The sequence below is a fragment of the Leptonychotes weddellii genome, chromosome 15 (genome assembly GCF_054177405.1).
Source record: "Leptonychotes weddellii isolate Sample4059 chromosome 15, ASM5417740v2, whole genome shotgun sequence".
NCBI classification, from domain to species: Eukaryota; Metazoa; Chordata; class Mammalia; order Carnivora; family Phocidae; genus Leptonychotes; species Leptonychotes weddellii.
The window spans coordinates 17,303,364-17,329,986 of record NC_138383.1 but is presented as its reverse complement, the minus strand read 5'-3'; the positions used below and the strand labels follow the sequence as shown (position 1 = coordinate 17,329,986).

General features: G+C 54.7%; 2 protein-coding genes across 7 annotated transcripts in view; one reads left to right on the top strand and one right to left on the bottom strand.

The window, feature by feature from the left end:
* The window catches only part of DHX8 (DEAH-box helicase 8), a 28,868-nt gene extending 23,845 nt beyond the window's left edge, over window positions 1-5,023 (top strand). For both annotated transcript variants that reach the window (XM_006738807.3, XM_031033997.2), the window contains 5 exons: window positions 1,635-1,772; window positions 2,260-2,388; window positions 2,570-2,766; window positions 3,211-3,390; window positions 4,326-5,023. In XM_006738807.3, the coding sequence (XP_006738870.1) occupies window positions 1,635-1,772; window positions 2,260-2,388; window positions 2,570-2,766; window positions 3,211-3,390; window positions 4,326-4,545 (864 nt within the window). In that variant the 3' untranslated portion in view covers window positions 4,546-5,023. The remainder of the gene's footprint in view (window positions 1-1,634; window positions 1,773-2,259; window positions 2,389-2,569; window positions 2,767-3,210; window positions 3,391-4,325) is intronic.
* Window positions 5,024-7,998: 2,975 nt separating this feature from the next.
* Window positions 7,999-23,039, bottom strand: ETV4 (ETS variant transcription factor 4). Of its 5 annotated transcripts, none has more exons than XM_006738802.3 (13): window positions 22,823-23,039; window positions 22,201-22,311; window positions 21,925-22,018; window positions 21,651-21,698; window positions 14,657-14,710; window positions 13,319-13,445; window positions 12,661-12,822; window positions 12,161-12,429; window positions 10,181-10,255; window positions 9,958-10,026; window positions 9,615-9,787; window positions 9,237-9,338; window positions 7,999-8,881 (listed from the first exon to the last, which is right to left on the bottom strand). In XM_006738802.3, exons 2-13 carry the CDS (start codon window positions 22,258-22,260, stop codon window positions 8,657-8,659), a joined length of 1,458 nt encoding a protein of 485 aa, XP_006738865.1. In that variant the 5' UTR covers window positions 22,261-22,311; window positions 22,823-23,039; the 3' UTR covers window positions 7,999-8,656. The 5 variants fall into 5 exon arrangements, with proteins under 5 accessions (XP_006738865.1, XP_006738869.2, XP_030889851.1 ...); XM_006738806.3 differs by having other exon boundaries at window positions 12,661-12,804; window positions 22,823-23,038; XM_031033991.2 differs by lacking the exon at window positions 22,823-23,039 and adding an exon at window positions 22,447-22,599.
* Between the last annotated feature and the right edge of the window lie 3,584 nt (window positions 23,040-26,623).

Here is a 26,623-nt window from a genome sequence, read left to right as displayed (position 1 = left end):
CTTGCTGATTGCTAACATAATTCCTTGTAGTTATTATTCATACAATAAGCATTTATTGGACACCTGCTGTGTTTATGGTCACAGTCACTTTAGGGGAAAGAAACAAAGGCTTAGGTCCCACCACACCCCGCTTATACACACTTGGATAGTGCATCACTCATCTGTTTCTTTGATTCATCAAATTAGCTGACAGACGCATCGAATGTCTACTCTTCGCCCGGCACGCAGATTGCACTGTGTTACTGCAGTTTCTTGTCCGCGTGTCTCACCATTGTGAACTCTCTGAGGGCCGGGGCCATATCTTAGTCATCTTCATATCTGTGCCACCTGACACAAGGCACTTCCTCGATGCACAGTAGAAATTTTGTATGCAAGAGACAGGACAAGCTGGTGTGTTGTCCTTTTTAAAAAAATTTTGGTAAAATACACAACATACTATCACTTGTAAGCTTTTTAAGATGTACAGTTCAGTGGCATTAAGTACTTTCCCAGGGTATGCAGCCATCACCACGATCCATTTCTGGAACTTTGTCATCATTCCAAACAGAAACTCTGTCCCCGTTACACTGAACCATCCCTTCTCCCCTCCTCCAGCCCCTGGTGACCATTAGTCCACTTCCTGGTCTCTGTCAACTGAATTTCCATGTAAATGGAATCATGCGGTATTTGTCCTTTTGTGTCTGGCCTCTTTTGCTCTGCATCATGTTTTCATGGTTCATTGTGTTGTAGCATGTGTTAGAATTTCATTCCTTTTTAAGGGTGAACGATACTCATGGTGTACGTGCACTGTGTTTTGTCTATCCCTTCATCTGTTGGTGGATATTTGGGTGGTTTCTGCTTTTTTGGCTATTGTGAATAATGCTGCTGTGAAAATTAGTGTACAAGTATCTGTTTGTGTCCCTCCTTTCAGTTCTTTTGGGCATATCTAGAAGTGGAATTGCTGGATCATATGGTGATTGTATGTTTAACTTACCGAGAAATCACCGGTTTACATTGCTGCCGGCAACGCATGAGGGTCCCTATTTCTCCACATCCTTGCCAGCCTTGGTTCTGTTCTTTTCCTTATTATAGCCATCCTAGCGGGTATGAAGTGGCATCTCATTGTGCTTTTGATTTGCATTTCCCTAATTACCAGTTCTGTTGAGCATATTTTCGTGTGCTTTTTGGCCATTTTTATAACCTCTTTGGAGAAATGTCTCTTCAAATCCTTTGCCCATTTTTATTTACTCGTATTTATTTTTTTTTTAAGATTTATTTATTTCTTTAAGTAATCTCCACACCCAGTGTGGGGCTCGAACTCACAACCCCGGGATCAAGAGTTGCAAGTTCTTCCGACTGAACCAACCAGGCCCCCCCCCGGCCCTTGCCCATATTTAAATTGTCATCTTTTTGGTGTTGAGTTGTATTTACATTTATTCTGAAGGAGCAGTTTTTAAAGTTTCCTGAGAAAATATATGTTTTCTACTAGTCTGAGTGTTTTGTGTGGCCCAACCCTGGAGGTGACTGCTAAGCTTGCTGATGACTTCCTACCTGCAGTAGAAGAAACAGGAAAGAAGTGGACAAGGACTGTCCCTCCCCGTTAATGCTGGCAGGCCTGACCCTCCCGTCACACAGTTTCTTCCCTTGTCTTCTAGGCCATGGGCATCAATGACCTGCTGTCCTTTGACTTCATGGATGCGCCTCCAATGGAAACCTTGATCACAGCCATGGAGCAGCTGTACACCCTGGGGGCCTTGGATGACGAGGGCCTGCTCACTCGCCTGGGCCGCAGGGTAGGAGCCAAACTGAACTTCTGGTGCTCTTGGGGACAGTCCCTGGCCAGCCTTCCGTACTCTTTGTTCTGTGCAAAATCAAACTCTGAGACCCTCGGTCAACTTTGAGTAGAATTCTAGATGCCTGTTTTTAAACTGGATTTTCCCCTATCCCTTAAAATTATTTCTTTACAGAAAAAGGAATTCTGTCCATAGTCAGTTTTACTTCAGGATCCATGACTGAGTCTAGCCTTAATTTTGAAAGATGTCTGCAAAATTCCCGTCTACCCCAATAGTAGTTATGTTCTTGGTCACATGCATTTCGTTGAGGTTTAGTTGGGAAATTAAAAAACAGCCTTGTTCTGATAGAGACCGGCAACTCACATCATCACGCTGGGGTAAAGGTCCCGTGGGCTGGTGCCCACACGGACCGAGCAGCGGCTGCCGCTGGTCGGTACAGCTGCGTCTTCCGCAGGGCAGCAACTGTAGTCCCCGCTTCTCCCTCTAGATGGCAGAATTCCCTCTGGAGCCGATGCTGTGCAAAATGCTGATCATGTCCGTGCATCTGGGCTGCAGCGAGGAGATGCTGACCATCGTGTCCATGCTGTCGGTGCAGAACGTCTTCTACAGGCCCAAGGTAGGGAGATCAGGCTCACGTTCAGGTACAGGGTGTGGTGACGTTGGGTTACATCAGCCTGTTGCCACCGCAGTGCTTCATATGGACACTCGACAGGGCCCGGTAGGACTCTCTGCAACTGCTAAGTGCTCACCTAGTGGCTCTTGGACAGAAAATGATCCTCCGCCCCACCTCTTGGCAGGATAAACAAGCCCTCGCAGACCAGAAGAAAGCCAAGTTCCACCAGACCGAAGGGGACCACCTCACCCTGCTGGCCGTGTACAACTCCTGGAAGAACAACAAGTTCTCCAACCCATGGTGCTATGAGAACTTCATCCAGGCTCGCTCTCTGCGCCGGGCCCAGGATATTCGCAAGCAGATGTTAGGCATAATGGACAGGTGACATCCGGCGACCTGCCCCGTGTCTGAGTGGAGCCTGCTTGACTCTCCTGTCTGTTCGTCTGTCTGTCTCTCTGTGCACCTGAGAAGTTAAAGGCTCCTCACATACGCGCATTCCTCCAGCTCTTCCATCTTTGTTGTACCCATCCCCAGGCTAGGCTACAGCTGAGAATCACTTCAGAAAGTTCCTAAGAAGGTTACTTCGGAGTAATTGAAAAATGCTTTGTTTATAAGCATCTGGAACGTTATAGGTTGAATTGAATAAAATCTCTGGCTATTCCTGCATCTGTCTTGCCCACTGTAGAGCTGCCCCTGTGGTACACGTAGGGCTGGACTCTGGGGACCCAAGGTGGGGGTGTTGGGCACTGTCATTCCGGAAGATAGAACCTCTGATTGCGGAGTAGTCTTGCATCTTTATCCTCTCTTGATCTCTTCTCCTGCTAGACACAAGCTGGATGTGGTCTCCTGTGGCAAGTCCACGGTGCGAGTGCAGAAGGCCATCTGCAGTGGATTCTTCCGGAACGCTGCCAAGAAAGACCCGCAGGAGGGCTACCGGACGCTGATCGACCAGCAGGTGGTCTACATCCACCCTTCCAGCGCTCTCTTCAACAGACAGCCCGAATGGTAGGTGGGCAGGACGCGGGGCTGGGGGCCGGCTTGGGCAGAAAGGACCTGCAGCTGTCCCAGCACTTTGCGTTCAGGTCTTCGCCCAGCCCGGCATTACCTCCTCTAACATCGCTTCCGTTTCTAGAGCAGCAGAAGCCTGACGTAGGTGCGGTGTCAGGCCCATTCGAGAGAAAGAAAATCATAGGGCTGAGAGCCTAGGAGGATCTAGAGATCGTCTAGTGAGACAGTTTAAACAAGTTTTTTTTTTTTTTTTAAGATTTTATTTATTTGTTTGACAGAGACACAGCAAGAGAGGGAACACAAGCAGGGGGAGTGGGAGAGGGAGAAGCAGGCTTCCCGCGGAGCAGGGAGCCCGATGCGGGGCTCGATCCCAGGACTCTGGGATCATGACCTGAGCCGAAGGCAGGCGCTTAACGACTGAGCCACCCAGGCGCCCCTAAACAAGTTTTTTTTAAGTAGCACTTAGACTCTTACGCACCCTAACATCAAACTGCAGTAAAACCATGGGGTTGTCATGCTAGGAGGGGTTGGAGATGAGAACCCTGCTGCTTGGCCTGCCCCAGGCCCTGCGGCAGCCCCCTAGGCGCCTCTTCAGGGCCCCAGAATTCTGTGGAGACAGCCTGAAAAACCACCCTCCCATCCCACAGAGCAAGAAATCCAGGTCCAGAGAAGGGGTGTGATTGGCTTCATGTCACTTAACTAGTTAGAGCCAGGACTAGAACACATCCTGACAGCTTTCTTACAGTTAGAGGTGTGCATCTCCTCAGTACTGGAGCATGGCTGTCATAAACAGAGACTGCAGCCTCCTGAGGGGCCCCACCGGGGAGGTATGGGGATAAAATGCGAGCTCAGCTGAGGGCCGCCAGGGACCATGGGGACTGTGAGTGGGGCCTGCATGGGAGGCTGCAGCCTTCTCTCTGTCCCCCACTCAGGGTGGTGTACCACGAGCTGGTGCTGACCACAAAAGAGTACATGCGTGAGGTCACCACCATCGACCCCAGGTGGCTTGTGGAGTTTGCTCCAGCCTTCTTCAAGGTCTCCGACCCGACCAAGCTGAGCAAGCAGAAGAAGCAGCAGCGTCTCGAACCCTTGTACAATCGCTACGAGGAGCCCAACGCTTGGAGAATATCCCGGGCCTTCCGCCGGCGCTGAGAGGCGAGACTTCTCTGTCTGTCTCTCCTGCAGTGGTGGCCCAGGGCTTGGACTCACTCTTACGGAGGAAAAGCTGGTCCTGAGGATACAGCTGTCCAGTGACTTATCTTCCCTGGGCCTTTTCTAAACTTGACTCTTACTTCTTCCCTGGTGGTAAAATAGAAACAGATTTCTGCCTGGTTCGACCAGAGCCTCCAGCCCCTACCACCTCAAGGCACTGTGGCCAGTGGGGGCTCACGGCCGGCGTGGGAGTACAGGGCATCATCTCCACGAAATGGGCAACTCCTGTCGCCCTAGGAGGGAAGGGGAGTCTCGAGCATCTGACCCCCAGGCTCGGTGAGGGCCTGACGCCCTAGCTGGGACTCCGGAGGAGGGAGCCACGAAGCTCACTGCCAGCGTTGGCCCCACTTGCCGCCCCTGTCCAGCCCCTGTCCTGCTTAACCTCCGAGAAATATTTATTTTCTTAAGGAAACATAAATGGTTTTCTGTGGCTGTCTCTTCTAGCTGGAAGGTTAGGATATTGGCCTGGGCTCAGGGTGGGAGATGGGTGGCCTTGGTGCACGTGATGGAAAGTCCCCTGTAACCAGAGCTCTGGGCCTCTTGGGGCTCAGAGGTGACGCATCACCCAGGCCTGCAGTCCTCTCTGTTGACGCCCGCGCAAGCCCGGCTCTGCCACACGGCCCTGTGATGAACCGCATCCACTGCCCTGGTCTGGGCGCCTCAGTGGTCAGATGGAGCATGCTGAATACAGAAAGCTCTCCCGGGCTACCTCCTCTGCACGCCACCCAGGGGGCGGCGCGTCCTTTCTCCTTTTGAAACATGCAGGCGACGTCACAGCTTTTATTTTTTTCCCCCCTGGGGTCCTCGATGGGCTTTAACAAAGGGTTTTTCTGGTCAAAGCCTCTCGTCCCCCACCACAAACAAAACCCATAGAACCCCTCTCAGAGCCAGTTTGTACTGCTCTTGCTGAGTGGGTTTCTCGTAGCATTTGGCTGGGGAATGGCCGCCTCCCAGTGCCCCTCTCGCGGTGCCTGAGGAAGCTCTCGACTGGGAAGAAGATCAGACAGATGCTGCCAGGCCAGGCGGTGGGGCTTCTGGAAAGCGGGTCTAGGTGTGGAGCTGGTAGAGAAGCCCCAGGGGGACTGGGCACATGGGATATTATGGCCTGCACTGCCTCCCCCATCCCTATTCTAGTAAGTTCTGAAATGATGTAAATACAACAACTACTGAGTTGTACACCAGATGCTGAGACTCTAGGATGTGAAAGAATATAGGCTGTCTTTGGGCAGCAAACTGACCACCCTAAAGACAGTTCAGAGAGGATGCAGCAGAAAAGAGGCCAGGGCGTCTGCTGATGGAAGTCCCTGCCCTGTCCTTGAGCTGATTCTGTTCGAGTGCTGCTCAGGAAGCCCAGGCCAGTAATTATGGGCAGGGGGTCTTTGGGTGTTCACCTTTAAGGCCTTACAGGGAGAGACAGGCAGGGGCCTGCAGAGGAAACCGAACGTGAAGCAGGGGCTGGGCACCCAGCTCCCCAGTCTCCAGCTCAGGAACAGACTCCAGGCTTGGCAGCCGCCTGCCCCACTGAGTGACCAGGCCTGGGAGGCATGGGCACCTAGGAGGTCTCCAGGCCTGGGAGGCATGGGGCGGGGTGGGGAGGTTTGGGATTTCGGCTGAGGTTGGGAAGGACATGTTTGTTTAACAGGCCAAAGTGAGAGACAGCAGGGCTAGTCATCTTTTGTGGGTTACGTGAGCGAAAAGGACCCTAGCTCGGTGGGTGTTCCTTGAACATCTACCCCAAGAGCTGGGGTCACTTCTCTGCTCTGTCAGTATGGCTAGGGGTCTGACCTTCAGACTGTCCGTCAGGAAACAGCATGGAGGCAGCATTGTTGAGCCTGCTCAGAGGGAGAAAGGAGCCAGATTGGGAAGGAGCACTTGTCTGCTGCTCCCACACAATGGGGCCCTTGTTTCTCTTCCTTGAAACAATATTTCCCAGAGATTGAGTGACAGCCCAGGAGAGGATGTGGGTCTCCTGCAGGGAGCTGGAATCTTCTAGGCCATTCACCCCACCCCTGCAGGAGCCTAGCTCCGGAGTTTCCTGCCCCTGCGCATGTGCTAAGTGTGCTTGTGTATGTGGCGGGGGGGGGGGATCATCCCGGTGCTGCTTGTGTAACCCTGCTCCTCGGTCCAGGGTTCACCTTCATCCAGTCCGGAGCTTGACTGCCTTCTCTGAGTACTGGCCCTCCAAGGTTAAGGATTTGAACAAAGAGCTGTGAGGTGTGTTAATAAACACTTCAGAGGGTAGAGGTCACAGGTCTCAGGCGGTGGATACCATTTCTCATCCAAATCTCTGTCACTCCTTTACGCATACTCAGGACCTCAGGGTTTCTACGGACTTCTACAGCTTCCCACCGAGATAGTCTGGCTTTAACGTGGAATGAAATTATGTATTTTTAAAAAACATGTATATTTTTTAAAACTTGTATTTTAAAATGTTGTTCCTTGCTCTAAATTATGAAAGTTGATGTTTTCAGTTTCTAGGAAAACGGTAACGTTTTTTACTTGTGGGTAGTGGTTGACAGCCATCCGCTCTTCTGAGGGCTCAGGGGCTGGGGACCCAAGCTGCTCAAGCCTTAATGAGGGCTGCAGTTCTGGTTTAACGACAGCATTTTCAACCAGAGCCTGGGTCTAGAACCTTCCATTCTTCCCCTCGTACCTGGACAGTTACCCCTTGTCAGGTCTACTCCCTCCCTTGGTGTTACCACTTAGCTTTGCCTTTCCCATCCACCCACCCAGGCCCCAGCCTTCTAGTCTCCCCTAAATCTGGGGAAGGAGCCTGTGTTCCTACTCCCCTTTCCCTGAAGACCCAGGGTCGTTTGCCTTCACTGGTCAGAACACAGGGCTCTCCCTGCACCCTCTTGCCTGGGTGCCTTTCTTCTCTCCCCATTCTCCAGGTCCTCTCCGTATAAACTCTTGTCCCCAGCTTCAGCAAAAACAGAAACCTGGAGCCACAGCAGAAGCGGGGGGGACACACAGTTGGGGTATAGACATGGGTAGCGCGATCATGGGGAGTGCATCACGGAAACCATAGGCCAAACTCTGCCTGAGGAAGCCCCAGGAGGGCCTCCAAGCTCAGCCCTGTCTGGCCGCTGCCCAGCTGGTAGACAGCCGGTGGCCTGGGGGCACCGGGCCAGATTATAAAGTACCTGTCAATCATTATTTCAGGATCCTGACACAATAATCCTGGAGGAGGATAGAACAAGGGGAACGAACAGGTATCACTGAGCCCATTTTTCAGAGGAAAGTTAGAGGTCAACTGTCTTCACCCAAATCCATCTGGGAAGCTAAGTGTCAAGGCCAGGCCCCAAACCCTGGGCATCTGCCCCAAGGCCAAAGCTCTTTCCAACCCCAGGTCCTTCCTTCTCCCATCGCGGCAAAGAGGACACAGGACAACTGACAGGAGAAGCAGGGGCCTTTATTGGGGTCTGGCAGATGTGGAGGTTGGAGGTTAGAGGCGGACTCCCAGGCCTGGGCCTAGGAAAAGGCAGAGAAGAGGCAAAGGGCCCTAGAAGCAGGAAACCCAGCCCTCCCCACCTCCACCCTGCAGCCCCTCCCCCACCCCAGGTTCCTTACTCCAGCCTCCCCCTGCCTCTGGGAACACAGAGCACCAAGAATGGACAAGCAGGACCCTCCAGGGCCACAGCTTGGAGCGGAGTGCAGGGTCCAGGCTTCTGTCTGCCCACAGTGGGAGATCTGGGGAGCTCAACGTGCCCCTCTCCACCAGGACAAAGTGGGAACGCTCCTTCTCTGTCCCCCAGAACAGAGCAAACTCTTGTTCTCTGTGTGGGGGGAGAGGAGTGCGGCTTGGGCCTCTAAGGGAAGAGGCTGGAGGTGATGCCGCCAGAGGAGCTTCTTGACCCCACCTTTTACACTTGCAGCGTTCTCCATTTTTCCTTCCCATCAACTCTGGTGAGCAACTCAGAGTCTGGGCAGGGGCGACTGATGGGCCAGTGGGGATCTGCTCCAAAGACATCTGTGGGTTTCAGAGTGAGGGTTTCCCCAACACCCAATTCATCTATATGTACACAGGGCGGCAGGGGCGCAGTGGCCAGGGCTAGTAAGTGTAGCCGCCCTTGGGGCCAAAGGCCTGAGTAGGGCCAGCTAGCTCCGGGAGGTAGGCAGGGCTCTCGTCCAAGTGGGACAAAGGGACTGTGTCCTCCTCACTGACCGGCCGGTCAAACTCGGCCTTGAGGGCTGGACGCTGATTGTCCGGGAAGGCCAGAGAGAACAGGGCCTCGGGCTCACACACAAACTTGTACACGTAGCGCTCGCCGGCCACCTGTGGGAAGAGAGGGGCTGGGTGGGCCTAGCTCTCCCTCCAGGTCGGCGGGGGACAGGGGGACGCCGGTCCAGCAGACGCGTGGGGCGCGTCTCTCTCCTGCACTGGTTCCTCTGAGAGGCCCGCTCCCTGCACACTTCCTGTTCTCCAACCTCCCTGTCTCCACACTTCGGGCTTTTCAGTTACTGTGTGGCACTTTCTTGGGAGAGGGAAATCTTGTCCACAGTTTCTCATTCCCTCTGACTGGGGCATTATCTGCTCCCACAGACTCGCTGAGAAACGCCCCCCTGGCCCCGTCATCTTCCCATAGCTGCTGCCCCTCACCCTCCCATCCCTGGGCCCCCGGCCCCCCCACCTTCTGCATGATGCCTTTCTCGTAGTAGTATCGGAGCGAGCGGCTCAGCTTGTCATAGTTCATGGCCGGCCGGTTCTTCTGGATGCCCCAGAGCCTGGCAACCTGGGGACAGGACAGAGTTTTGGGGTGGTGGTGCTAGCTCAGCAGACAAAAGAATGGGGAGGCGGGGGGACAGGTCAGAGAAAGCACCTGAGATTGTCGGTACAAAATGGGAAGCTGGCCCTGCACACTACACAGCAGCCCCCAGACCCAGGCCTGACAAGAATTCAGGTCAGGTAAGGCAACTCTGCTGGGGAGGCCTCTGCCACATTCCCAGGTCCTCGTATCTCCAGGCCCCAAAGATAATGGGAGGAGAGGTACGGAATCTGAGAGGCCCACCTCCTCAGGCTCTATTAGTTTGAACTCCATCCCCCGGCCGGTCCAGGCAATGAAGTGGGCATTCGTTGGGTCATCCAGCAGGGCCACCAGGAACTGCCACAGCTGCAAGGCCCCCCGGCGCTGGTAGGGCGGTCCCTCTCTGAACGCACCAACCCCTTCCTGCTTGATGTCTCCTGGGGAACACAGAAAACAGCTGTCAGGTTTGTGCCTTCTGGTCCCCCAAGCAACCCCTTCTCCTCTCCGCAGGGGTAATGGGATTCCTGGGCGGGGGGGGGGGGGCAGGTGGGGACACAGAGGGCATGGCTCAGATCCTGACCCTCTCATGAACAGTCACTTCTCTGACCTTCAAATTTCTCAGGAACGACACAGACATCATCTGAGAATGGTCGCAGAGGTTTCTCATAGCCATAACCTTGAGGAGGAAGTTGGGGGTAATTCAGATCTGGGGGGTTCAGTGCTATGAGCCCCCAGCGTCCAGAGGGACTCCTGGCCAGGAGACCCTCCCCGACAGCAGGACTCCCCCCTCCAATGTGGAGGGCTTGGCAGAGAGGACGGGGCTGCCTTACCCATGGTCCCGTCACCTGGAGAGTGCCCAGAGAAACCCTCTGTGTGAAGGTACATTGATGCACACCCAGGGACATCTGGGAGGGGAGGAAAGAAGGGTGATGTTACAGGTGGCTGCGGGGGGAGGGGGGTGGCAGTCCTGCCCATATTCAGGAACTTCTTCCTGCCAGCCTGCATTCCGGTTCTTTCCCCAGCTGCCTGCCAACCACCAAATCCCAAGGCAAGTTCACCCAGAGGGAGTGCAAGGCTTGAACCTCTCAGCTTGAAGTCTGGGCCAGAGGGCATGGCCGGCAGCAGCTGGGCTGGGCAAAGCTGTTGCACAAGGCCCAGGATTCCAGGCAACAGCTGTTTCCTGTGAGTTCAGGGGGGAGGAGGGAGGGGATGGATGAACCTCCGGGGAAAGGGTTCAGTGTCCATGCCTAAGACTCCCTTGGAATGGGCTAACCTCCGGTCAGCAGGTCGGGTTCCTAGGTCAGCAGGTCAGGTTCCTAGCCGGTTCCTAGCGGCGTGTGCGTGTGTGCGTGTGTGTGTGTGTGTGTGTGTGTGTGCAGGCAGGGAGGAAACAGAGGAGGTTGGGGATTGGGGGAAGACCCGTCGGGAGGGAGGTGGGAGGGAGAGCGAGAGAGCACACCAGAAGGTATCTGGATCTGGGGAAGAGGCGGTGGGCACTGGGCCGTGTTTTTTCAGGTCTGACAGCAGAGCGCATTCACCCCTTTTCCTTCCATTCCCTAGGATTGAAATAGCCCTACTCCACCTGGAGGAGGCAGGTTGTGTGAAGCCACCCGTTCAAGTTCCACCCCCTTCTCGCCCTACCCCCCCCCCCCCCCGCACTCCCACCTATGAATGAGATGGTGAAACCCGACACCTCCGGGAGGAGGCGGGAGGGTGGGCTCATTCATGCCTCCATTTTGTGAATGAAATTCCTGACTCCATTGAGAGGAAGCTCAAGGGGGAGGGGCAGGAGTTCAAGGGCAAGTAACAAGATCTCCTCCGGTCTACATCCTTTGAAGGTCAGCAACCAGAGCGTTTCCCTCCTCCTTCCTCCACCTCACAGCCAGGCCCGGCTCAGCGTATGCCCCACGTCGGAGAGGCGCACCCTTGTGGTTTCACTCGGGCAGCCCGGGGGTCTGTGGTTCGTCCCCCTCCCCCTAAAACACTGAACTGCAGGAGATGGGAAATTCGAAAGATCTAGCCTGCCCTGAGCCTACTCTAATCTCAGTATTTATTATTCTCACACGAACTTGCTGATAAACTCAAATTTGGGGATGGTGACAATGTAACAGAAGCCAAGGTTTTCTGGGTCCCTCCTAAATGAGAATGGCCCTCCCTTGGCACCGGAGGCTTTGCATTCTAGCTGGCCAAGAATCTGGCAGAGTGCCCCTCACTCTTGTCAATGGTCAGGTGGAGCTAGAGTTCAAAGCAGCCCTACTTTCGTACCCAGCTCCATCCGCCTGGAGGCTGGAACAGTAACCCTGCGTTCCTGCTGGGAACGAGGAGCCTGGCTCCTTTCAAGTTCATGTTTCTCTTCATTCAAATCCGTTAGTATTTTTAAGCTTCCGTGGGGACGGGGACCAATGACACATCCTATTCATCTTTGTGCCCTCCAACTCCACACAATTCATGCTCCCAGCCCAGCACTTGGGTCTCAGTAGGTAACTGTAACCTCAAACACTTGCCAGAGAGGAAAAGGAAGAGATGCCTCAACTTTCCTGTTAAACCACAAGCTGCCTGAGGGCAAGGAGCTGCACCCTCTTATCTTTTATCTGAGTAGAAGTGTGCTGACTGAAAAATGACAATTCTTTTGAATCTATGACCAAAAGGGAGTGGTTGGGTGGGTTGGGAAGGTAAAAAAAAAAAACAAACACAAAAACCTGTAGGGAGAACTTCTGGGTGTCATGGAGCTGTTCCTAGGATCACATGCCACCCTCCTCAGCAATCCCAGCAAAACTCCTCCAACCCCCTTCCCCAGGAGCATTTCTTACCTGAGTCGTAGGCGAAGTCCGTCTGCTCCTGTTTGATCACCACCCCCGCCCCTGGGTACCTGTGCTCATTGACTCCACCCTGGCCCACCGTGGGCTGGCCTGCCTGTTCATACAGGGGGTCCAGGTATTCCTGCTTGAAGCTCTGCGGGGGGTAGGGCGGGCAGGGCTCCGACAACTGGTGTGGGTAGGGGGCTGGGAGGGCTTCCCGGCCCCCTCCCTGGGAGGAGGTGAAGGAGTGGCAAATATCCAAGGGCTGCTGGAAGACAGAGCTGGACGTGGTTGGGTGGAGAAGGAAGAGAAGATTAACTTAAGCGGTCCCTGTGCCCGCCACTCCCAGAGCTTGCAGACTGGGCTCTGGGGTGGGGGGGGTGTCAACATCCCTTCTTCCCCACCTCCCCCCACGCCAGGTCTCTTAGGGGCAGCTGGAGAACGCTCAGGGATTGAGGAAGAACCGGTGAGACCTGGGCCCACAGGTTCTGTGGGCCTCCTTGTCTCCTTACCTCTGCTCCCCGAGGTACCCGTGGCCAGGGTGGGGCTGGGAGGTGCCAGAGGATCTCAGGAAACTCCGTTGTTCTGCCCGGGGGAAGGGCTGCAGGGGCGACTGTCCGGGGGCACCGGGGGCAGGGGACTTGATGGCGATTTGTCTAGGGGGGTCATAGGCACTGGAGTTGAGGGGGAGACGGGGGTGAGGGGGCAGAGAAGCTGGGCGAGCATCTTTGAACCCTTTATCCCCAGAGAAGGAAAAGCAGGGCACGCTGGAAAAGGAATGGCATGAGCGACGGGGGGGCCCCAACTGAACTCCTTCTCTCCCTTCTCGTAAATCCTGAAAATGGGTGTAATCCTGAGAATGCCTCTCCCCAGCCCACAGCAACTGGGCTGGGCAGGAAAATGGCTTCCTCCAGTGGAAATGCTCTGCCCGGGCCTTAGCACACACACCCCTTGAGCCCCCTGCTGCCGTCTCCTGACCACTGGGAGGAAATCCTGAACCGTGGGGCTCCCTTACAGGGGCTCAGAAATCCTTTGTGTTGTCTAACTTGCATCCCATTGCTGCCTTTACTCCTCCCTCCTCCTCCCTCTCCTCCCTCCTCCTCCCTCCTCCCTCTCCTCCCTCCTCCCTCTCCTCCCTCCTCCCCTTCCCCGGGCTGGGCTGGGGTTCACCTGGAATAAAGGCACTGCTCGCCATGGTGGTAGGGGAGTTGCAGCTTCCTGCCGCAGGACAGGGCCGGCTCTGCGCGGGGACTCCGGGGCTCCTTCTTGATCCTGGTGGTGGGGCTGTGGAAAGCTACTGCAGGAGCGGGAGGAGGCAGACCACGGCCAGAGAGGGTCACAGAGGACGCAAGGAGAGCTCCCCACACCTTCTGCTCTTTGAGCACCAGCCGGGAGATTCCCTGGGGCTCAGTGTTCAGAGACTCCTGGTCCGACACTTTTAAGGGCAGTTGGGCCATTTACACTCTGTCTAGTTTTATACGTCGGGCCAATGTCCAATATTAACCGAAGAGACTGTCTAAAATTCAACGTTTAATGCAACCCCAAGCCCCCAAAAACACCTTCGTAGGCGTGAGCACCTCCAACATAGGGCCTGTGGTTTTCCTGAGTGCCCTGGAAAATTCCAAGGGAGAGACATGTTTTCTTCTTTGGGGCTATAAAGGATCTTTCTTTTTCTGGTTCAGGTTGGATATTTGCCCACTTGCATGTCAGCTGACTACCATTAAGCACATGCTCCTAATTATCTGTGAAGAACATTGGTCTTTCCTGTGGCCCCTGCTGGGTCCGCAAACTCCAGCCACCAGACTTGAGCCGCAGAGCTGGTTCCAAGCGAGTGTGAGGTTCTGTCTTATGGTGTTGAGCCCAACGCCAGTGGACGGTTCTGTTGTCGGCTGTTTTCCTTTATTTGTGCCTTAGTTCATTTCAACAGTGAGTGAAGACAGTTGAGAACGGAGTATCTGACATTAAAGCAGGGTTTCTCAACGGTGCACTGAGGACCTCTGGGCCAGATAATTTTTCTTGTGTGTGTGGGGCGGGGGGGGGCTGTCCTGAGCATTATAGGGTGTTTGCAGCATCTCTGGCCTCTACCCACTAAATGCCTGTAGCACCCCACCCTCAGTCGTGACCACCAAAAAATGTCTACAGACGTTGCACATGTCTCCTGGGGGGGCAAAATTGCGCCCCCCCCCCCGGTTGGATGAAAGTAACTTAGAAGGGTAGAACTGGGCCCCGCTGAACTGGTCCAAGCCCCTCATTTCAGAAATCAGGAAATGGGGGGAGGGGAGCAGAGAGAAGTGTCCACTCGCGGGGCACAAACCCTGATTTGAACCAAGGTCTCCAGCTCCCAGTCACTGCCTTGGTCTTGGCGTCCAAACCCAAGAATGGGGAGCCCCGTTCTTCCCCCTTTTCTTTAGCAGAGAACAAGTTGATCTTTTGTGATTCTCTATCCCTGTGACTCATTTCCTGCCCTCCCCCACTCCCCATTCCCTCAACCCAGGGCCCTCCACTCACAGTTTTCAGAATGGAAATCAGGAACAAACTGCTCATCACTGTCCGGTACCTGGGCTGCAGAGAGAGGTCAGAGGTGAGTCTGGGTGGCGGCCCCTGGATGGCAGCCCCCAGGAGACACCATTAAGGCAGGCCTGCAGATTAGCACTGGCCCGAAGGGGGAAACAGCCTTCCGAGGACTGAAAGTAACCCCACCCCAGGTCCTAGTGCCCTCCATCTCTGGGCTCCACTAAGACCTTGGAGGCAACACTGCCAGTTCCCAGAACCTGTCTGAGCAGATTCCAGAGTCTCTTCCTAGATGCTTTGTCTTTATTCCCTGCATTTTTCGGAAGTGAAGGCAGCCCTGCCCCTCAGAGTTCACAAAACTCCCTCTCCGGGCTCCCAGCAGAGTCACATCTGGGATGGGCAGGCATTGCATTAAGGGACAGGTCCATTATCCTATGGACCTAGAATAACATGCGGGAGATTCTGAATCGGGGCTGGGCCCAGGAATCTGTGTTTTATACAACCTGCTGGGTGAACCCTGGAAATGGAGAACTTGGGAAAGAAGATGGAGAAAAGGGGGTGGCTCAGGAGAGGTGAATAGGAGGACAGTGGGAGAGGAAGTGGCTGGGGACATGGGCAGGTCACCGTGCCTCGTGTCTTCAGCATGTAGCTAGGAGGGGAAGGTCTGAGAAGCGCTCCCAGGGTGTCAGTGGGGGCGGAGCTGGGTTTGGGAGTGAGGCCTACGATAGCACAGCAGGTCATCCGTGGCCTCCAACCTGGACCTTCGGGCTCTGATTTCTAGTTTCTTACCCTGGCCTCTCCAACTCCTTCAGGTGGGCATATGGCTGAGGACCACCCCTGACCCCAGAATCTTTGACCACTTTTGCCCCCTCTCCAGAATAGATCAAAGCAGGAAGGGGAAGGGTAGACACCAAGAACTTCCTGATAGTCCAGAAAGAGTGGCTTGAAGGTGAGGGCTTGGAAGACGGGGAGACTGCTCTTAGAGTGGACAATGGGGAAACTGACGGATAAAACAACAAGAGTCGAGAAAGGCTGGTAAGGATGAAGGACACGAGGACACAAGGCTGGGGGACAGCTTCACGCCTAACTCTACCCGAATACACCCCAGCCTCCATGGCTTCCCCATCAGCAGAGGCTCCACAGTTTCCTCCTGGGATTTCAGCCAGAGCCTCTGTTGGAACTCCCTCCTTCCATGCTCACCTCCTACAACAGGTGGTTCTCCACACAGCCGTCAGAGTGGTCTCTCTGCAAGAGAAGTCCACTCCCTTCTCTCCTTGCTTAAAGCTCCAACCCCAAACTCTTCCTCTTGGCCAGCCCCTGAGGCCCCATGGGGTCTGGCCTGCTTACCTCTCCCACCTGCCTTTCCTCTCCAGAGCTCTTGATTCCTCTTTTCCAGACCTTTGTCTGCCTGTTTTTTTTCTGGCCACTGAAGGCTTAGCTCACTTCATCACTTCCTCAGATGCCTTCTCTGACCACCCACACCGAAGTGGTCCATCCCGGCTCCTATCACAACCAGGTTTATTTTTGTCCTAGCGTGTATGCCTCTTCTTAATTTATTTACATTTATGTGTTTATTGTCTACCCTCTACCTTCTCTGCTTGAAATTTAAGCTCCCTGGGGGCAGGGGCTTTAACTGTCTTGATGATTCCCCAGAGAGGGGAAACAGGGTCTGGCTAAGAAAAGATACTCAAATGCTTTATTTGTTGACTAAGTAATAAACATACAATGACCCCGTCCTTAGGCTGGTGGGTGTCCTCTTGGTGGAACTGGGAGCAAGAATGGAAGGGATCCTAACCAACCAGCTCTTCCTTCCTCCTGGGGGCTTCCCTGTGCCCCTACACAGGGTAACTATAGAGGCAGGCCCTCCCTCCAGAGAAAGCACACCTCACAAGAAATACTTTGGGCTGTGATCAATTGCTTGGCAGGGTTCTTCATCAACTTGCTTTGAATATCAGAGGTGCCAAGTGCTTTAAAATACACATTTACAGGGGCGCCTGGGTGGCTCAGTCGTTAAGCGTCTGCCTTCGGCTCAGGTCATGATCCCAGAGTCCTGGGATCGAGCCCCACATCGGGCTCCCTGCTGGGGCGGGGGGCGGGGAAGCCTGCTTCTCCCTCTCCCACTCCCCCTGTTTGTGTTCCCTCTCTCACTGTGTCTCTGTCAAATAAATAAATCTTAGGAAAAAAAAATACACATTTATAGATAATTGCCTTCTTGACAGAGGGATGGGACTGAGGGGTTTAAGAATCAGAAGCCACCAGCAGCTAAAGAAGAACTCCATGAAAAGTCAGCAGAAAACTATTCTGAAGTGATCGAATGAGTGAGCAGGACACGAAGTCCCTTGGCAAAGACAGGCAGGCAGCGTGTATGTGTTCAGGAACACAACTAAGGCACAAAAGCAACCATCCCCAAACTGATCTAAATCAAGAATCCCCAGTTTATTGTTAAAAATACACATTCCTGGGGCGCCTGGCTGGCTCAGACGGTAGGTAGAGCATGTGACTCCTGATCTCGGGGTCATGAGTTTGAGCATAGAATTTACTTAAAAAGAACACACACATTTCCCGTCCCCACCCCTGGAGAGTCTAATTCCATAAGCATTGGGCTGGGGTCCAGGCATCTGTACTTTTAACAAGCACCCTCGGTGGCCCTTAAGAATAGGCAGGTTTGGGAAACACTGGATAAAGGGAAGGAGCAAAACCTTCTCAGGGGCGCAAGGGCCAAGCTCATCCCTGATGTGCCCTCTGGCCCGGCCACAGGCGATACCCCCAAAGCTGGCAGGATGGGGGTGATGGGAGCAGGATGAGCAACATTTACATCCCTGTTACCTTGGCAAGGAGGGTCCCGAGGGCAGAGGAGGTGGAGAATGTGGGGGAGGCTGACGCATTCTGGGCCCCCTTTGGGGCTTCATTAACTGCCAGTTTCCACTGAAGTAATGGGCTGGGGGCATTTCCTGTGGCATCAAAGGCCAGTTCACATGATGCTACAGAGCCCTAGGGGTCGTCTTGCCTTTCCTCCCACCTCAGGCCTGAAGGTCTGACCAGAACCCCCACACCCTGGCGGTTCCCAGAGGAGGCTACCCCCAGCACATAGACTGTACCCCAGAAGAGGTGCCATCTTCTTCCCAGGGCCAGGAGAAATCAGTCAAGACAAAAACGGGCTGTGGTGTGAATCCCAGTCTCTGCTTGGCCCCTCCCCAGAATCCTGGCTTCTCGAACCAAAGGGACAGGATAGGGCCTCGCTCAGAGACTGCCAACGAGAATAGAAATAGGAACAGTGACACCGAGCCCCGAGTTCCTGGAGAGCAGGAGAATTTCTAACTACCATGGTTCAGGCTTGAGAATATGCCACTCTACTTATTTGTTGACTTGGCTGAGGTCTGGCTGCCAAGCTAGTGTGTGCCAGGGGCTGCCCTCAACTCCATCCTGGCCCGAAGGCGGAGTTTATGTGCCTGGGGACATGACAGATGATTAAGGAGGGGATGAGAAAAGTGCCCCGTCAGCATCATGCCCAGAGAGGAGAGAATTTTAGGGAACGTCCCTCCAATGCAGGGAGGCGGTGGGGGGGGGGGTCAGTAGAAGAGAAGGGGCGCCCTTGGGAGCCTCCCAAGCTGGGCTCTGAGAGAACTGGGAGGTTAAAGCAGCCAAGCAGTTAAGCCCACCCCAGCTTGGCCACCTACCTACATCATCTACGTCCCATCACCTTTTCCCCTTCCTGGGGTCCAATCACTGGGTGAAGGGATCTCTTTAGGAGTTCCAGTGGAGGTGGGGGAGACATTCTCCGCAGCTTCTTCTCCATTGTGTCACCACTGGCCTGGTCTCTCACCCTTACCCTGCCCCCACCCTGGCAGCCTCTGTACTGGAAGGAACCAGTTCTCTATCTATGGAGGGACATTTGTCCCCAAGAGCCTTCTGGAAGGGGAGGAGACAGAAAGATGTAGAAGGAGGCATTGTAGCTAGGAGAAACTGGGGGAGGGGATTAACCCCATCTCGTCCCACAGACATGCCGAGGCACCAGCGTGCATACATACACACGGATTCACACACACCCTACTTCCTTTTTACTACACGGCAGCACACGGGTAAAACGTATCCTCCATGCACACCCTTCACACACCGGCTCCCTTTTTGGACTTGCAAATGTGATTGGGGGGAACCAAAAGGCAAAGGGACTGAAGACCTTAGAGGAAGCTTTGGGAGATTAAACCTTCTGAAAAGGGGAGCACAGACCCACCCTTTTAAGAATCCCCTAAAGCCTATGGATCTTCTCTTCATAGAAAAATCCATATTCCTTTGTGTATGGTGCACCCCTAACAATTTTGCACACGATATCGGAGGGCGTAAGGACCCCTGCAACCTACCCACAGAGCTTCCGTGAATCCAGACTCTCCGTTATAGACCCCAGCCTCATACAAAGGACATACGTGGCCCAGACTCAATGTTCCTTGCTACCAAATAGACCCAAGTCATTGTCCCTGAGGGTTCCCGAGGGAGGGCTCCCGACAAGCCTGGAAAGAAACCTTCAACCAGAAGCAGTACGTTTTGACCCTAACCAGACACAGTTTGAGCTCAGCCTGCCTGAGCCCGGGTCTCCCTACAGCCGACTGATCCTTTCTGTAGCAACTCAACAGATCCCAGGCACCCGAAACAGACACACCCTCTTAGCCTTATCTTAACACCCCCCCACACACACTATCTAGAAAAACCTCAAACCCAAAGATGTCTAAGCTGTCTCTCCAGAGCCCACTCACACTCACCCCTAAATAAGCCCAGACACCAGACTGAACCCACAACCCCATCCTTGCGGACCCAACCTGGCATCCCCCAAATTCTTCACAGCCCCACCCACACTACAAGGACCCACTGCTTCTCTCCAAATTGGGGCTTAAAAAAAAAAAATCAAACTTGCAGTGGGGTGGTTGGGTTCCGGCCCCCATTCCTCCTGATGTACCCCACCACTGGCAAGCTTCCAAAGAAGCTAGTCCCCCCCCATCACCCCAAAGCTCCCTCTGGGCTCTGGGGGTCACTGACCTGGTGGGAAGAGGCAGGAGAGGAGGCTGGGCTGGTGCTGGGCTGGTGCAGGGGGACAGGGCCCCGGCAGCTGCATCTGTCTCCGCAGAGAGAGTGAGAAGCAGCGAATGGCCTCAGCATCCCCCTCTCAGGCCTGGCCATCCATCGCCAGCTGGGAACCTGAGCTGCTCCCTCAGAAGGAAGGAGAGGGAACCAAGGAGATCCCCACCCCCATCTCCCCACCCACTGGATTTAAATGTACAGGGACTCCCAGGGCAGCAGCATGAAACACACACACTCGCCCTCACACTGACACATGCGGATAGACACACGTACACTCTCTAGACCCCCACCGCCAAGGGGTGGGGCTTCCAAGGGTGAGAGAGCGTTTTTTTTTCCTCCCCCTCCCATTCCAGACCCAGGCACAAATGGACCAGCTGCTGCCAAAATGCCAACCCCTGAGCCTACCCCTCCATCACAGCCCTGGGAGCTGCCCACTGTGGGGGGCAGAGGGACCCTCCGCTGGCAGACAAGAAGGCTGGCGAGCCAGACAGAAATCAGGCATTGGGAAAGGAAGTCTTTGAGAGACCGTGGAAACTGACACCCCTGCGTTCTTCAGCTCCAGCCCAGCTCCGGAACCTCGGGAGGAGGATGGGCAGACTGGGCCACATGCTCTGCCTGTATCTCAGAGCTGGGCGCACAGGGCTTGCAGAGTCAGGGAAGGTGTGTATCATTCCCTCCCCAGAACCCCCGGATCCCTCCAGCCCCCATACAAGCCGTTTGGCCACGAATTCCACAAAAAGTCTTGAGCGTTTGCTCTATGCTAAATAGCCGTTTTGTTAATGCACATATTTTTGGGGATACCATGGTAGTCAAGACAGATAGTCTCACTCCAGGGTTCTAGTCAGGGGTCCTTCCCTTCTACCTCGGGGCTTTGAAAGATGGTTCCAGAGGAGCGGGGTTTGAGTTTAAAAAAAATCACCAAAGATACCCAGGTGGAGGGATGGGGAAATCCTAAAGAAAAGCCCTTAGAAAGGGGTTCCTAGTGTAATGGTTTCTTGGTTTTCAGAGTGTTAAAATAAAGGGGCCCTAAGATGGGATATTAACCCTTCCCTCTCAGACTGTCTAAACACCATAAGCCTTCTACCTGCCAATCCACCAGTGACACCCTGAGGCCCCACAAAAACGCACCAAGGGATTCAACCAGAAGACCCTGAGAACACAGCTCCCTACCCAGAGGAGGCCCAGCTCCTGACCCCACCCCTGCCGGCTCGAAGTTAACCCCACAGCAAACACCCTAGCCAAAGTAGGAGGAATTTGCCTGGGGCAGAGGTATTCAGGAGAGAAGGGGGAGGGAGGATCACTTGCCATCAGAATTACAATCAAGGCTATTTGTTGGGGAAGCCCTGGGCCCTCTCTGCCAAAGTGCTGCAAAAAAGAATTATTTAAACTTTTGTTGTGTTTTTGGCTCAGACAGTAAATTGTTTAGCGCTGGGGGCTGGGAAGAAGAGAAACCCAGGGGGCAAAAATCAATGTTTTGGCAAATCCTAAAGATAGGTTATGAATTAATTGCTCTTTCTCCACATCCTCCTGTCCCTTATCCCCCCCCACACCCCCCTGCCCCAACACACCAACACACACCTCGGCCTGGCGGCTGCTGCCAAACAAACTTTGCAAATGAAAATTTCAACCAGGAAAACGGGCCTGGGGCCAAGTTCCATTCAAATAAGCAAATACCCCACACAATGGTCTGATTCATCCCCAGGCCTAGTTACACAAGCCTGGCTCAGGGCAGAGAAAATAAATATCAATATAAGTGTCCACAATGGGCGCTGGGGAGAGCGGGGAGTAAGGGGACTGGGGGGGGGGGTGTCTTTGGAGAGTTCCTTGAGGCAGGGAGAGAGGAGAAGTGGGTTAGGTTGGAATATCAGGGGTAGAGAGCATCCCCCGCCCCAATAATAGAAAAGGTCACAAAACTACTCACCTTCAGCAAGCCACGTCTCCTGGAAGTGACTGAGATCCTGGAAGAGATCTGAGGGGGTGAATAATGGAATTGGAGGTGAGGTGGAGGAGATGGTAAGAGGGAGGGAGCCCTAGCGAGCTGGGTGGTGACCGCCCCCCCTCTTGGTTGTAGGGGCCCAAGAATGATCAGAGTTCCTTGGAGGGGAGTCTTTTGGAGAACAGGGTGGGGGCTCCAGGATCAGCCCTCGGGGTGTGTGAGGTGAGGAGGATCACGGTTTGTCTCGCGGGCTCTTTACCTTCGGAGTCGGGGGGCGGCAGGGAGCCCGGGTCCATGAGCTTCCCCTGCGGGACCATCAGCACTTCGCGCAAGCTCCCATTTCCGGGCGATTTCTGCGGGGAAGGGAAAGAATGCCCCCGGGTCACCCTGAGGCCGCCCGGTCTGGGGGGGCGGGGCTGGGGTCCCCGGGTGACACAGGGGCCAGGCAGTGCTGGACCCCGTGGGGGCCGCGGGGAAGGGGCTGTGGTGCGGGGTGCAGGGCGGGGGCGGGAGTGGAGGCCGGCGCGGCGCTCACGCTGCAGAAGGTGTAGGGCACTTGCTGGTCCAAGTATCCGCCTTTCATCCTCCGCTCCATCCGGCCGCTCCCTCCGGCCGCACAGCCCGGGCCCCGCGCGGGGGCAGAGACCTGCGAGGCGGGGCGGGGGGGGGGGGCTGCGTTCGCACACCGTCCAGGGAAGGCAGCGGGGTGGGGGTGGGTAAGGGCAACAGGGAGGGGCAGTCCCGAGGCTCTGGGTCCGACAGCAAAACTTCTCCGACTCACTCAGGCGATGGGGAGGTTTCCGCCTGCCGAGCTGAGCGCCGCCACCACTCCCCTCCCGCCAAAGGAGGTCCCACCTGCTCCTGGGAGCCGGGCTCGCCGTTTCGGCTGCTTTCTGCAGCCCTGCTCTGCCCAGGCTCGGTTACATAAGACGTGTGTGTGTGTGTGTGTGTGTGTGCGCGCTCGAGCGCGGAGGAGCGGGCGAGGCGCGCACCATTCGCACGCCCACAACTCCCGCACCCCCTCCAACCCCGAATCCCAGCGCCTCCCACCCCCCCGCCCTAGGATCTGCGGAGGCGGCGGTTAGAGAGTGCAGTGTGTTGGGGGCGAGGCGAGGAGTCACAGACGCTCTCCCTCCCTCCCCCTCCCGCAGCCTCACCTGAGGCCGAGGCGTCTGAGCTGGAGCCGCGGGGGGTCGCGAGCTTGCCCCGGGGCCGCACCGAGGGCCGCGGGGCTAGGCCGGAGCGAGGCAGCCCCGGCCCCGGGTCCCCCGCGCACCGGCTTGTTTTCCGGGCGCCGCCGACAGTTGTGAGCCCCGGGGAGCCGCTGATTGGTGCATTTCCTTCGCCTCGGCCTCGGCTCTCTTACCCCCCCCACCCCGTTCCCTTTGTTTCATTGACTTTTGTGAATGAAACCCCAGGGCCGGGCACGCCCGCCAATCCGGAGACTCGCCCGGCCGAGCCGTGGGGGGCGGAGTTTCCCAGACGCGGGGGCCAATCAGAACTCGGGGGCTGGCTCCCGGCTTCATTCACTGCTCGGGCTCCCATTCATAAAAAAATAAACTCCTCAGCGGCCGGAGTTCATTCATAAAGAGCTGAGAGAAAAGGAGCGAAGCCGAGGACCCGACGGCTTCCTTGCGGGGCTCCGCGGTGTCCCTGGGTGTGAGGCTCGGCGAGCTCCTCGGGCTGGCCCGGCTGGCGTCTGCACACGTCTCTGCATCTGCGTGTACGTGGGAGGGTGAACATGTCTGTGTGTGCGCCCCGCGGGGAGGCGAGCGGACTTGTGCCCAGAGGAACAATAATAACTAGCATTTATGAAGCGCTCCGCTTCCACGTGCTCATTTCATGCCCATAACCTGGCGAAGTGATTCCATTGTTTCCATTTTACAGAGATTGAGAATGAAAACTCAGTGAGGGGTGATGACTTGGCTGCAGTAACTCAGCGCAGCTGGGGTTTACAGCCCCCAATCTCCCACATTATCCTGTCCAGCCCTTTGAGGACACAGTTAAATGAATTAAGGCTTTGTGACAACAACTGATACACAGTAGGCCCTCAATAAATGTAAGTTAGCACGGAATCCAGGCTTTTCCTCGAGGGTCTGCTCTGCAGAGCTGTTGTGTGACCCACTTTCTGTTGATTGCACCAGAAACCAGAGGCCCCAGAATGGACCTCTGAAAGTGCAGTTCCCTCTCAGCCATCTTTCCTCTTAATCCTGGGAGCAAACATAGGGTCTTAGGGATCTGATGACCTGGGGGTAGGACTGGTTTCAGGGTAGCTGGTCATAGGCTCTGGTCCCTTAATCATTCACCAATTCATTGGATAAACATTAATTGTGCCAGACACAGTGCTGGGTGCCAGGCAGGCAGCTGTGACCGAGACAGACCCCCGATAAGAGCTGGGCTGTTTAGGCTGTAGCCATGGGGGCACACAGTACATGAAGTCCCCCGGGCCCTTTTTCTGAGACAATCTCTGAGTCTACAGTCCATGCACTCCTTTGAGGAGAGCCCGATTTTGCCCCCTGCCTACTTGTGATACACACTAGAGACTAGCTGAACCCCAGGCCAGTTGGGGCTGCTTTCAAAATTCATCTAACCTGGGGCGCCCGGCTGCCTCCGCCGGTAGAGCATGGGGCTCTTTCTTGATCTCTGGGTTGTGAGTTCAGACCCCACGTTGGCCGGAGAGTTTGTGTAATAAACAAACCATAAAAATTGTCTAATCTAACACTTCCACTTTACAGATGAGGCAGTGGCATTTCAGAGAAGGAAATGATACCGGTAAGCTCTTTAAGCGGCTCAAGGTTAGAACTGGGATTCGAACACCAAACCTCTAGCATCTAGGGCTATTTATTTTATTTAGTGTTCATTCCAGGAGATCATCGTGGGCAGATGAAAACAAACTTCTCTCTCTTCTCTGAGGAGCTATTCTTTGAGGCTCATGTCTATTGCCCCTCTCCTCCAAGAAGCCTTTCAGATAACCTGAGTCAGTTCCTAAAGGACCCCCCAACATTCTCGCCTATATCTCTGTTGTAGATATCTTTCATTCTGCCTCATGGTCATCCCTAAGTATGGAGAGCTCTCCAGGTCCTGAGGAGGAGGTCTCTTTTGTCTCCTAAAATCTTCCCCAGCTGTTTCATGCTTAGGAGAGTCCCTTGAAATACTAGTTCAGTAAATAGGTGCAAAAGACCAAACTAATCGAGCTTAGCAGGAACCCTGCCCAAAGCAGGAGAGACAAGCCCCAGCAAATCCCGTCTTTGGGCTGGATGGAACCAGCTTAGGGAGGAGCGTGTGTCTCAAGGCCAAAAGAAGTGGGGGAGGAGGACAGAGGATTCTTCCAGGAAAGCAGCTCTGATGTAGTCTCCATGACAATGAAGAAGTTTCCTGTTGGTCCCAGAGCGGGCACTCCAGGTGGGGGCTCTCTCAGTGGTTCTGAGCTTTTGCATTTCTCTGGAAGGCCCCTGGCTCTCTGGAGAGTAAGTGTTGCCTTTCTATTCCCCATCCGGGGTCCCAGCTGAGAGCCACCCCCCTCCTCCTGATCTTCCGCCAGCTCTGGCTCAGCACGCTGGCTGAGGGAGAGAAAATGCCCCTGCCGTCACCTGGCCTCTGATTCAGCACCCAGGCTCGGAGCAGCGACATCTCTAGAGGGAACATTCGAGCCTCTTCCAGGGCTTGAGATAGTTAGGGAAAGGAAGGAATAAATGGGCCGGAGGTTTCTGTTGGAAATCACGTCATGATAAGCAACATTTCCTGAGCATGTCCAGTGCTTGACTTGCATTAACTCATGCAACTTTCACAGTGGTCCAGTGAGGGGTCTTGTCCACTTTACAAATGGGGAAATTGAGGCCTTGCAAATACACATCTATCCCAAGGGTCCACTCAACAGACTGAGGGCACCCCAAACAGACTTTTTGTCACAGAGACTCTTCATTGAGGGAACACACAACAGGCTGGCTGGAGGACTCTCCTGAGCCAGGACACGGACAGGACATGTGGACTCACCCAGATTAAGGATGTTCACAGTCCCCTCTTGGACACACGGCTTTGCTGATGAAACACAACATACTCCCTGGTACCCCGCCCCCCCAACACACCTTGGGGGTGGTGCCCAGGTAAATGCTTCTTCCTAGTATATTGGGGCTGGACTCTGACCCATTTCCCAGGAGCCTAAGTTATAAAATGTCAATGTGGGTTTTAGATATGCAAATATTCATATAAAAGCAGCCTGGGGCTTGCTCAGACGGCTGGACTGAGCACTGCAATGGGAAGGGAGAGGCCCCTGGATCGGACAGGGAAGCCCAGGAGCCATCAGAGAAGCCGGTTTTCCCAGGCAGCCTTGCGAGAGCGTAGTGGAGGGGCGCTGGGTGACCTGTCCAGCCTACCTGTGAGTGTGAGGGAGGACAGAAATGTCTCCAAAGGCCTGGCTTCCACAGTGTCTGGAAAAGCTCAGAGTCCCATTGGCATAAAGGGTGGAACTCAGGAGGTAACCCAGAGAGACAGCTCGGTAAGGCCAGATGGATGAGATAAACAGGGTCAAGTGGTGTCCTATGTCCCTTTAGTGGCTCCCAGACTAGATCTGTCACCAGGGGGAATGAACCAGAGAACAGGATCAGGCAGTAGGGGTGGGGAATCATGGGGTCTTCCCCGTGGACTGGTGGGTCAAGACCACCAAAAACAAAGTGCCACTCATGGGCTTCCTTTTGTCCTTGACTCCCAGTCCCACTTTCACATTGCTCCCTCCAAAGCATAGGGCGTCTGAAGCCAGAGTTCACTGATGTGCCACCCACTGAGGCCAGCTGCTGCTTTGGCGTGTGCACGCACGTATGTACTTTGCTGACGAGAGGGGCCATGGCTTTTATCGGGGTCATCACAGAGCAGGTCTGTGACCCCCCCCCCCCACCTCCTCCATCTCCAGGTTAAGAACCACTATGCTAACAGCTTTCATCATCTCTTGCCAATATATATTA

Coding starts and splice junctions, on each gene's coding strand:
- ETV4 (XM_006738802.3), bottom strand. CDS start 22,260: ATGGAGCGGAGGATGAAAGGCGGATACTTGGACCAGCAAGTGCCCTAC. Junction 10,027..10,180: donor TCCAGGTGACGGGACCATGG/GTAAGGCAGCCC, acceptor TTCCTCCTCAAG/GTTATGGCTATGAGAAACCT. Junction 9,339..9,614: donor AACTAATAGAGCCTGAGGAG/GTGGGCCTCTCA, acceptor TCCTGTCCCCAG/GTTGCCAGGCTCTGGGGCAT.